This window comes from Spermophilus citellus (assembly GCF_964194105.1).
Source record: "Spermophilus citellus genome assembly, chromosome: 4".
Taxonomy (NCBI): domain Eukaryota; kingdom Metazoa; phylum Chordata; class Mammalia; order Rodentia; family Sciuridae; genus Spermophilus; species Spermophilus citellus.
The window spans coordinates 68,093,638-68,105,730 of NC_138185.1; the positions used below are offsets into that span (position 1 = coordinate 68,093,638).

Genomic DNA, 12,093 nt, shown 5'->3' on the forward strand with positions numbered 1-12,093 from the left:
TAAATCACCCCTGGATTCAATTCCTGGTATCAAAAAAAAAAAAAAAAAAAAAGAGAGAGAGAGAATGGGACTGGCAGTATGGCTCCGTGGTACAACATGTGTTTAGCATGCTTTGAGGCCCTAGGCTCTATCCCTAGCTTCAAATAAATAAAATTAAAGACAGAGACATTGACAATAGGTAAACTAAAGATGGGAAATTGAGGCTTTTGCTTTAGGGAGAACTGAAAGATTCTCTCTCCCTGGCACATGGGTCTTATATGCCCAGGACTTTTACTTTAATGCTGTTATCTAATAGGAGCAAGAGAATTCAGCTACTCTCCAACATACTATCTCTTCTGAAGCCAACACAGCTGAGACTAGAGATATATGAGTAAGAAAACCCTTTGCCCTAAAGCCAGGAAATGAGGCTCTAGCCCTTCCTGCATGGTGTGGTACCTTTTCCTTTGAACAGGATAGAGGAAGGTGGGAAAGAAAATCCAGGAGGAGCACTTGAATTAATCGTTTGGAAATGATTTGAGACAGGCAGCTAGAGCAGAAAACTCATTTATTCATTTAGTAAATATTTACTGTGTGCCTGCTATTTACAAGTTCTGCCCTGGGGCTGGAGATTTAAAAACCCGAGTTAGGCAGGTCTGGTTCTTGCACCAAGCAGCTTGTAGAAGAGAAGGGAAGAGAGGGATGGGATGTGCAAATGAGTGTTTTACTACAGCATAATGAGTGCCTTAATGGAAATCTGAGCTGAGTGCAGAGGGAACCCAGAGAAGCAACTCCGGAAATCGGAAATCGTCAAAAACAACAGGATTCTAGCCTCTACTGCCTGGGAGCACTGCTGGAGCTCTGCCAGGTTGGCCCTGGCCACTACCTTTTGGGAACAAAGAAATGAGTAATGGACATGTCTAAAGAAATATGGGTGAAGATGGGTTTTCCCTGGAAAGAAGAGCTTAAAGGATCCCGATGAACTGTAAATGTAAGGCAGCTACCATTTCCTTCACATTATCAACAATGCTTAGAAGGCAGCAAGTGCCCCAGAAACATTTGTGGGAAGAAGGAATGAAGAAAGGAAGGATGGAGAAGGAAGGAAAAGAGGAAGAGATGAGAGAGAGAGAGGAATTGGAAGGCAGGAAGGACAACAGCCCATATTATCTGAAGAGGAGATGGCTTTAGAAACCTGGTTGAGATTCTGACTATAGGTAGAGTGCCCATGTGGGCCCTGGAGTAGAAGATCTGGGTCTGGTCCTAGACCTGACTTAGCACTTGTGTGACTTGAGCAAGTTCCCGAGCCTCTCTGTGCTCCAGTTTCTTGTCTGTGTAGTGGGAATAAACTGTAACTTATGTTTCCCTCTGTTGTGAGGATTAAATAAATGATTAAATGTAAAAAGGTCAGCACAGTGTTAAATGTCAACTTTGATTTAGGTGAAGAGAGTTTGCCAAATATTTCACATCACAGTTATATAACTGTTCCAAAGTAAGGTATGATTTCTTTTTACCTGAAGAAGGCTAATATTTTGTTTGTTTGTTTGATACTGGGGATTGAACAGAAGAGTGCTCTGCCACTAAGTTACATCCCTAGACTTTGTATTTTTTATTTTGAGACAGAGCCTCATTAAGTTGCTGAGGGCTTTCTAAGTTTCTGAGACTGGACTTCAACTTGTGATCCTCCTGCCTCAGCCTCCAGAGTTTTGAGGATTATAGGCATATGTCAGAGTGCCTGGCTTGATCAAGGCTAATTTTGAAAGTTCCCTGTATCTGCAGATGAATGTAACTTAAAGAAATGGTTCCTCATTTTTTGGGGAGGGGAGTTTTTTTTCTTTTTTTTAAATATTTATTTTTTTAGGTGTAGATGGACACAACACAATGCCTTTATTTTTATGTGGTGCTGGAGGATCGAACCCGGGTCCCGCCTGTGCTCGGCAAGCGCTCTACCACTGAGCCACAATCCAGGAGTTTTTTATTTTGTTTTGTTTTGTTAGTTACTGGGGATTAAATGTAGGGGCACTGTACCACTGAGCTACATCCTTAGCCCTTCCTATTTTTTTATTTTGATATAGGGTCTTATTAAATTGTCAGGCTGGCCTCCGACTTTTGATCCTCTTGCTTCAGCCTCCTAAATCACTGGAATTACAGGCATGAGCCACCTAACTTATGTCTCCCTCTGTTGTGAGGGAGTTGACAAGGATCCTTTTGAAATCAGATGAAAGCTCTGATCCCCTTTCTCCAGAAATAGCATGTCATTCTTGGGGTTCACAGTTTCCTGACGCCTACCCTGGGGTTAAGGGGCTCCCTGCTCTGCTCCACATCCTACAGGCTGCAGTGAAAAGGCCTAAGGCAGCATTCATTGAAGAGGCTCTAGGAGGTGCAAATGGGGTCTGCTCTTTCAAGGGGGTATGGAGGGCTGGGGATGTGGCTGGGCTGGGGATGTGGCTCAAGCGGTAGTGCGCTCGCCTGGCATGCGTGTGGCCCGGGTTCGATCCTCAGCACCACATACCAACAAAGATGTTGTGTCCGCCGAGAACTAAAAAATAAATATTAAAAATTAAAAAAAAAAAGGGGGGGCATGGAAACCACAAGATAGGAGATTTGGAACTAATCCCATGTCTGGGTGGGTCTGGCTCCTTAGAGCTCCCTCCCCTGCTGGGACCAGGCTAGGGCCACTCAAGTGCTGCAGAGTTCCTGGTGTGGCAACCTCCAGCCTGATGCTCACTTTACACTTATAAATGGTGCTGCTAGCAAGTCCCAGGGAGTCACGGGCCTGGGTAGCTAGTGTATAAGCTCCCTCAGAAAAGTCTTTATTGCCCTTTCTGCGAGTGTTGTCTCCTGATGCCATTGCTTTAGGGTGGCAAGTGGGCATACCACTATGGGTTGAGTATTTCTTAGAACCTTCATTCTGGCAAAGCAGGGTGGAAGTACCATCCTTGCAGCCACAGAAAAAATAGCAACCTATATGTCCATTCCCACCACCCTTGTAGGCATACCAACCTGCCTACCCTCTGGATTCAGCATCACAGTCAAGAGAAAGGCTCTATCTGGGAGCAAGAGTGGCAGCCACCAGGTAATCTAAAGTGATTGAGACCTACCAGGTGACCTAAAATGCCCATCCTCTCTGGGACAAAAGAGGCTAAGTGGAGAACCTTGGGCCTGGGAAGGAAGGTTTGTTCTCTTGGGTGACAGCAGGGCCCTGGCCTTCATAGGGTAATGCCTAGGGGCCTGGGGCTCAGAGTGGATTTACGGAGGAAAGAACTCAGTGGCAAATGGGGAGATAAGTTTCTTACTTCTTAAGATCTTGAGAACTGAGTCTTAGAATAAGCTGAACTGGAAGCCGAGACTCTCCCCCAGGCCTGAATCCTTCTTGCCTCATCCTTACCTGGCCTAGAACACTTACCTTCTACCTGTGAGAGGCTGCAGTGGTTTGAGAGCAGGGCAGAGTTGCTGGGCAGTCACTGTGCCCCTTTAGGGTTATAGGTGCCAAGTACCTGTCAGCCCAATTACCCTATGCTCTCTAGTCCCCCCAGTGAGCAGGCCTAAAGGCACAATATCTCCTGAGCTAGTGTTGGGGGTGCAAGGGAGTGACAGTGGCAACTTCATGTTCTACCCTGCCTGGGCAGGGACAGGTTGAGCCCTGCAGGTTGCACAATACCTCTGTAGGGCGGGGGGGGGGGGGGGGGGGGCGGGGCGGGGGGGGGCGGGATCCCCTCCCAGGGAGTGGCCAAATCAGGCCCCAACAGGCCCTGCTGGGTGGCAGGCTGCTCACCATAGCAGGCACACCCAGGTTTGGGCTGGGTAGGCTGGTTTCTTCTCCCTGTGAGAGTTGCAACCTCAGCACTGGATTTGTAGGAGGCAGCCTAACCAAGAAAAGAGCCTAGAAGGGGTGGGGGGATCCTTAGCATGGGCATCTAACATGGTTAAAAGTTGTTGAGGCTTTGGACAACTTTTAGATGGAGTGATACCATAGCCTGGAACATGGAGCATTCACTACCTTCCAGTGTTGCCAATCGCTTTATAGGTATTATCTCTTCATTTCTTTTAACTGCTCTAAAGTACTGTTAGTATTCCCATTGCAGATGAGGAAATGGAGGTCCAGAGGAATGCATGGCTTTCTTTCCCATTTTTTTTAAAACAAGTACTTTACCATTGAGCTACACCCCCAATCTAAACGACTTTCTTAAAGCCCACAAAAATAACAGGTAATGTTGATTTCTTCTGATAGAAGAACCTGTGTGCTCAGTCACTGGATTCTTGCACTTACAGGATCAAGAAAAAAACAAAGGACCAGTGGACAGGAACCTGGTTTGGGGAATAGAGATGAGGCCATTTATTTACATTCATTGCCAGACCTTGGTTGAAAGCTGCCTGAGATTTGAAGGCAGTATTAGTACTAACCCTGGGTGGATGCCCTCTTCTGCAGAGGGCACTGCCCCAAGGAAGCACCCAGCCCCCAGGACCTGGCAGCTATTGGCTGATTTAAAAGCACACACAGGATGTGCCAGCTGGTGTCACTTGCTCATCAAAATGTATCCATGCTGCAGCTGAGCTACTTACCGAGCCCTAGGGAAGAGACAGAAGCAGCGTGCCCAGCCAGGGCAGGGTGGGGAGCTGCAGCTGCAGATTGGTATAAGAGGACTTGGGGCTAAGAGGGGATAGTGGCAGGGGGCCAGGACCTGAGGAGCTGGGCCACAGCCAGTTTGTGTCTGCAAGGCCTTGCTTGGGCAGGCTGCCGGTCAGCACCAAGAGCAGGGAGGAGTCTGGAGACTACCCTAGGAGGGAAAGTGGGACCTCTGGGTTCAAGCTCCACTGGACTTGGCAGGAGGCCCCTCCCCCAAGGGCAGCCAACAAAGCAATGACTCCCGAGTAGAACTGTGGGAGCCAGGCTCCCTGGGTGGGAATCAGAGCTGGCAGGCTTGGCTAGGGGCTGCCTGGCAGAGGTCATTCATGGGCAAGGATGCCTTGTTTGCACCTGGGCAGAAGTGGTACCTCAGGTGATTAATCAGTATTGATGGGTTTAGGAAACTGAATGTGGCCTGCTGAAGGTTCTATGGCTAATGCTTTTCTGGTGCCTATTCCCAGCCTTCCTGGAGAGAAGGAACAGGAGAGAGGCAGCAGATAGATGTGTTCATTTGATTCACATTTTTTCTTCTCCTCCTCCTCCTCCTCCTCCTCCTTTTTTTTTTTTTTACAGGGATTGAACCCAGGGGTGCTTAATCACTGAGCCACATCCTCAGATCTTTTTTGTATTTTATTTAGAGACAGGATCTTGCTAAGGGACTCAGTCTCTCTAGCCACTGGGATTATAGGCGTGTGCCTCCACACCTGGTTTACAGTTTTCTTCTTGTTTTTTTTATTTTCTCTTTCTCAGTAGCCTTTCTTATTTCTCATCATTCTCTTTCCTTCTTCTGTAGTTCCTCTCTTTTTTTTTTTAAATTTTACCACCTGATCTCCTTTTTGTTCTCTCTCTCTCTCTCTCTCTCTCTCTCTCTCTCTCTTCTCTCTCTCTCTCTCTCTCTCTCTCTCTCTCTCTCTTTTTGGTCCTAGAGATTGAATTTAGAGGTGTTTTTCCACTGAGCTACATTTCTAGCCCCCCCCCTTTAACTTTGAGATAAGGTCTCACTAAGTTGCTGCAGCTAGGCTACCCGAAAACTTTCCATCCTCCTGCCCCTCCTGCCCCAGCCTCCCAAGTAGCTAGGATTACAGGTGTGGCCACCACGCCCAGCCAGTCTCTCTTTTTTTCCCTATGATAATAGATAGAAAGTATAAGTTTACATACAGTAAAATGCATGGATCTTAAGTATACAGCTTGACATTTTAACATTTGTACACACTTGGAAAACCAATACCAGATCTAGATATAGAATGTTTCTATCATCCCTCAAGTTTTCTCCTCTCCTGCCTACAAGTCATGTACTCACTAGTCTGACATCTCTCACCGCAGAGAAGTTTTGTCTCAACTTTGTTATAATGTCTTCCAATGCACATTTTACCTCTTATTCTTTATTTTGTGTGTGTGCTACTGGGATTTGAACCCAGACACTTAACCATTGAGCCACACTCCCAGCCCTTTTTTATATTTTATCTAGAGACAGGGTCTCACTGAGTTGCTTAGGAACTTCCTAAGTTGCTGAGGCTGGCTTTGAACTCGAAATCCTTATGCCTCAGCCTCCCAAGCCTCCTCAGTCTCCCGAGGGATTACAGGCATGCATGCGTGTGCCACCGAGCTTCCCCACTTTACCTCTCATTCTTGTGCCTTTGTCCTTATGTGTGCATAAGACAGACCCTCAGATAGAGAAGGCAGGAGGGTCAGAATGGGAGGATGAGTAAGGACCAGTGAGCACGGGTGGAGATGGAGATTGAGGGCCACACTTGATGATGACTTCATCCTGCTGGCTCCGGGCACAGAGGAAGTGTTGCTTTTCTCTCTGCCCCCCCCCCCCCGCCCCACCACCACTCTGTACTCCCTTTCCAAGCTGCCCCCTGAGCTCTTTATAAACACTGACAATTCTGGCCAAGAAAGACTTGCCTCCATCCAAGAGAAGCAGAGGGGAAGAAGAGACATGTCATTGGCTTGGGAACCACTCTTCAGCCCATAGGAAGTCTGTTCAAAGGAGATTTTTCTCTGTTGGTTGTCCTTCTGTTTCTTCCAGTCTGGGGAGAACACATTAGCAAACTCACAGAAGACGGTGGAGCCCACGAGGACTGAGGTTGCCAGGCTGGGGATGTGGGTTAGAGGGCTCTTCTCCAGGCCAACATTGGGCCCCTCCTATTGTCAGCCCTGTGGAGCTCGTACTGGAGTTCCATGAGAGGCAATGGGGGTTTGGAAGACTGAAGACCTGTCACTGCCCTCGAGGGGCTTGCTGCCCAGTTGGCACAAGACATACTTTTGAAGCATTTGAGCAGCCGTGAGCAGGATATAATTAACCACCAAGTGAGGCTGCAGCAGCCCCTGCCTCCTCTCCCCAGAGATGAGTATAGCCCTGTGTTGCCAAGACACGAGGCAGACCAATCTTTCTGCCACCTTAGGAACTATCTGATGTTGAGATTCAGGTTCTCAACAAAGACTAATTGAGCAGGTGGCCACAGATCAAGTGCTGCTCTAAGTAAGGGCAATAAGCAGAAAATAAGAGAAGGAAATGCTGTAACCATTATCTTCATTTCGACAAAATTTCTTGAAGGTTTTTCCCATAATAGTCTTTTTTTTTAAATATTTTATTTTTTTAGTTTTAGATGGACACAATATCTTTATTTTTTATTTTTATGGGGTGCTGAGAATCAAACCCAGGGCCTCACGCATACCAGGTGAGCGTGCTACCACTTGAGCCACATCCCCAACCCCTCCCATAATAGTCTTGTGGATAATATGGAGAAACGTGGGCTGAACAGTGGAGTTAGGAGGGCACAGAGATAACTGCTCAACCTATTAGGGCTATTGGTCTATTTTAACCCTGTTGAGGGGATCCTATGACATGCCACGGGGCTCTGTTTTCAGTTGTCTTACTTATTTTTCCCAAATGAAGAGCTAAAGGATCGGTACAAAAATATCCATAACTTTACCTTTATTGACAAATTGTTAAAGTTTTACCACAGTCATGTTCTTACTCTTTCTAACACACACACACACACACACACACAAAATTTTTTTTTTTGCTGAAGTATTTGAAAATAAGTTGTAGGGGCTGGGGATGTGGCTCAAGCGGTAGCGCGCTAGCCTGGCATGCGTGCGGCCCGGGTTCGATCCTCAGCACCACATACCAACAAAGATGTTGTGTCCGCCGAGAACTAAAAATGAATGTTGAAAATTCTCTTCTCTCTCTCTCTCTCTCCTCTCTCACTCTCTCTTTAAAAAAAAAAAAAAAAAAGAAAAGAAAATAAGTTGTAGTATCATGACACTTCACCTCTAAAAACCTCAATAGGCATTTCCAAAAAACAAAGACTTTATCACACATAAGAAATACCATTATCATACCTAAGAAAATGAGCAATATTGAGCATGCCTGTAATCCCAGCTGAGGCAGAACTATTGCAAGTTCAGGGTAACTTAGTAAGACCCTATCTCAAAAAAATTGGGTTCAGTCCCCATACAAAAACAAAAAAACAAAAAACCTAGAAAATAAACAATAAAGTCAATAAATACCAGCTGGGCATGGTATTTATTACACACCTGTAATCCCAGTGATTTTGGAGGCTAAGGCAGGAGGATCACAAATTTGAAGTCAGCCTCAGTAACTTAGATCCTGTCTGAAAAAGGAAAATAAAAGGGCTTGGGATGTAGCTTAGTGGTAAAGCATTCCTGGGTTCAATCCCCAATACCAAAAATTTTTTTTAAAACCCAGTAAATATCATCTTACACAGTCTATATTAAAATTTTCCCAATTGCTCCATGGCATTTTTTCTCTCCAAGATTCAATCAAGGTTCATTTATTACCTTTGGTCATTATGCCTTTTTAGTCTCTGAACCTAAAATGGTCCCATCTTTTTTGCCTGTTACTAGATTGCCCTTTTGGAAGAATTCAGGCTAGTTGTTTTATAGAATGTTCTCACATACTGGATATGTCTGATTGCATCCTTGTTATTAGATCTGGATTAAACACTTTCGGCAAGAATGCCACAAGATTGTTGTATACTTCTTTTTTTAAAATATTTTTTAGATGTAGATGGACACAATATCTTTATTTCTTTTTATGTGGTGTTGAGGATCAAACCCAGAGCCCCATAGGTGCAAGGCGGGCACTCTACTACTGAGCTACAGCCCCAGCCCTGTTGTATACTTCTTATTGCATCAAATCAGGAGGTAAATTATGTCACACAGTCCTATAACCAGTGATGATACTTTTGGCCTTTTGGTTAAGATGGTAGCTACCAGATCTCTCTCTCAGAGATAATTCTTCCCTTTGGTAATTAGTAAAGTCATTTGTGGGACAGACTTTGAGACCTTGCTAATCATACTTTCCTAATAATTTGCCATCCAATTGTTTCACATTCATTGATGATTCTTGTTTGAGTCTACATTTTTAGTCAGCATTTTTCTGTAAAGAAAATCTTCCTTTACAGAAGATTTTCTTTACAGAAATTAATGGATTATATTTTAATTTCATGCATTAGAAGCCATTATGCTATTTGATGCAAAAAGTGGTCATCAAGCTGGCTCCTAAGTCCCTTCCCGCCCTGCAAAATTTGCTCAGTAACAGAATAAGGCACCTCCTAGGTCTCCTTTTGACATGACCCCATAAGTCTTTGATCACTCTTTGCTTTCTGGGCCAACAAACTGTCCTGTGTTTACTTTGTACTTTTCCTTTCATTTTCCAAGGAGTCCTTATTCCTTTTATTGGAAACTGGTTTATAGAAACCAAGATCTGGGTGTTAGGTCTGCTCATCCATTGTCTTTATCAATGACTTGTATAAAGGCATAGGAATACTTAGCTAAATTTACAGATTACTCAAAAGTGGGAGGGAAATATTGCAGCAATATTCAAAATGACTTCAGGAGGATGAAACCTGGGCCAGAATCAATAGATTTACAAGAGATACTAAATCCTGTGTTGAACTGAAAAAGCTAATTGCCTAATTTCAGATTTGGGGGAGGTCTTTACTGGATCAAAGCGTATAAAAACCTAGTTCTATAGCTGGCCATGGTAGCGCATGCCTGTAATCCCAGCGGCTTGGGAGGCTGAGGCAGGAGGATCACAATTTAAAGCCAGTCTCAGCAATTTAGTGAGGCCCTAAGAAATTTGACAAGACCCTGTCTCAAAAAAAAAAAAAAAAAAAAAAAAAGAAAGAAAGAAAGAAAAGAAAAAATAAACGGTGTCTGTGTGGGGGTTGTGGGGACATGGCTCAGTGGGTAAGCACCCTGTGTTTAATCCCTGGTACCAAAAAAAAAAAAAAAGTTCTATTGTTAGTTAAAATAGTTAAAATGAACCTGTAGTATTTTGTGACTCTTACGTTACACTCATTCATTCATTCAACCAATATTTATTGGGGCCTGCCCCCATATATCAATACTGTTCTAAATGCTTAGGACAGGTTAACAAACTAACCAAACACAATTCTTGCCCTTTGATTTTCACCATTGAGCAGAGGAGAGGGGTGACCTGATTTTCTTTGATACTGGGGATAGAACCCAGGGGCACTTTACCATTGAGCTCTATCCCCAGATCTTTTTATTTTTATCTTGAGACAAGGTCTCACTAAAATTGTTGAGGCTGTTCTGCCTAAGGATCCAGGGATTATAGGTATGGGCCACTGTGCCCAGCCTGATTTTCACTTTTCTTTCTTTTTTGACCATAGTCTTTTTATTTTTTTATTTTAGAGACAGGGTCTTGCTGAGTTGTTTAGGGCTTCACTAAGTTGCTGAAGCTGGCTTTGAACTTGGGACCCTCCTGCCTCAGACTCCCCAGTCACTAGGACTACAGGCAAATGACACCACCAGCCCCTGTGGAATTCTGTATCCAATGCTAGGAGCCCCTTTAAAAGGGATGCCTAGCTTGCACCATGTGCACACAAGGATGTCAGGATGGTGGAGGTGCAGATATCATGTAACAAGAATAAATTTGGCTTGAAGAGAGGAGACCTGGGCCACTTGGAGTGCTGTGCTCACCCTCTGCCTGCTGTGGGAGAGGATATGGCAGCAGGGAGGCAGGGCAAAAGGATGTGACTCTGAGGATACTGATTTTGGCTGCGTGGTGAAAAAGAGTTGTCTTGCAATTGCAGCAAATTCCTGGAGACTTGGTTCCCAGGGCACGGAACTGAATAGCAGAGTCTTTCAAACTCCTTTGTTATTGTAGTTAAATAAGGAATTACATTTTACTGTAATCCTGTGCACACTTAGGAAAAACTGAAACAGGTTTTCCAAAACATCCATTCTGTGATCAATGAATGCTTTTTCTAGGTTGTTTTTTCACCAAATTGATTTCAGAATTCAATAAGGGGTTCAGGCTACTACTGAAAACCCCTGGTCTCAGCATTGCTGAACTCCACCTATAGGGATGTTGGGAGAATTGTGGAATACCACTCCAGCATTAGTGGGTCCTTTCCCCTGCCCGGCCAAGTGCATATTGTGAAGAAGATCTCATTTTCTTGGCAGTGTAGTGCATTAAATTCTCTTAGCCCACTTAAGCTAATTTTGCCCCGCCTCCCGGGCTTAGGGTGGACAGAATTCTAAGCGTGGTCAAACCCCCGCAGGGTACCTAGACTAAGTGCTGAGCATGTAGAGAACGGCCAGCTAAGACCTGAAGTGGATTGACTCGTGCGGAAATTAGATTCGCAAGCAACCAGCCCCCCTGTCTGCATGAGCTCGGCGGAGTTCATTTGTTCACAGACAAGTGGGTGCCAGGAAGGGGGGCTAGGGGGAGCCGCACATAAAGGAAAGAGACCGAGGCCTGACCTTCCCAAGGCGCACAATTCTCAAAGTGAGGTCTCGGAGGAGCCAGAAGGGGGCCCTGCCCCGCGCTGGTGGGCGGGTCTGAGAGGTAGGGCGGGGATCTGGGGGTCTTATGTAGTTCGTGGTCCAGGGCTCCAGCTGCGTCGGTGGCTACTTGATCTCGCGGCTTGGCCGCTCCAAGCGAGCCCAGAGGGGGTGCACTAAGCCTGCGCCCCTTATGCTTCCAGCGCCCAGGAAAAAGGAAGAGGGAAGGGGAGGGTTGGACAGGAGCGGAGCCCAGAGAGGCAGGACTAACCGCCCAACTTCCTCCTTGCCCTCCTCTCCCTCCCTCCCTTCGAGCGACACTCGCTGGGGAGCTTGGTCTGAACCCTCTGGCAGGACGTGCGCCCGGCGGGAGGATCGCGGTGCCGGGGGCTCCGGCCAGCGTTGCAGCTACCCACGTGACTCGTTCCCCGTCCGCGTCCCCTACCCCCCAGGTCTGCAAGGGGAGGCCGGAGGAGTGACTCGGGGGCCGGACTGCGGGGCGGGGCTGCTGCCAGCGATTCCAGTTAGCAACCTGAGCCTGAGCTCCAGGACGCCGTCTCTCGCCGCTGTCCGAAGTCGAAGCGCCGCGATGGGCCGGGCGAGCGGGCCAGCCACCCTGCTGCCGCTGCTGCTCCTCTCTCTGCTCCTGTTGCCGCTGCCTCCGACGCGGGCTCTCAGCCCCAGGATCAGCCTGCCGCTGGGTGAGT

The 12,093-nt window shown here is 46.3% G+C and overlaps 1 protein-coding gene across 6 annotated transcripts in view; it reads left to right on the forward strand.

The window, feature by feature from the left end:
* Nucleotides 1-12,093, forward strand: part of SEMA4B (semaphorin 4B) — a 110,812-nt gene that overhangs the window by 73,260 nt on the left and 25,459 nt on the right. For 3 of the 6 annotated variants that reach the window (XM_081292787.1, XM_081292790.1, XM_081292788.1), the window contains exon 2: nt 11,839-12,087. The exons of 2 other annotated variants lie outside the window; for them this stretch is intronic. In XM_081292787.1, coding sequence (XP_081148913.1) covers nt 11,839-12,087 — 249 coding nt within the window. Of the gene's footprint in view, nt 1-11,431; nt 12,088-12,093 lie in introns of those variants that run through there. One more of the 6 variants, XM_081292786.1, reaches the window with a different exon arrangement.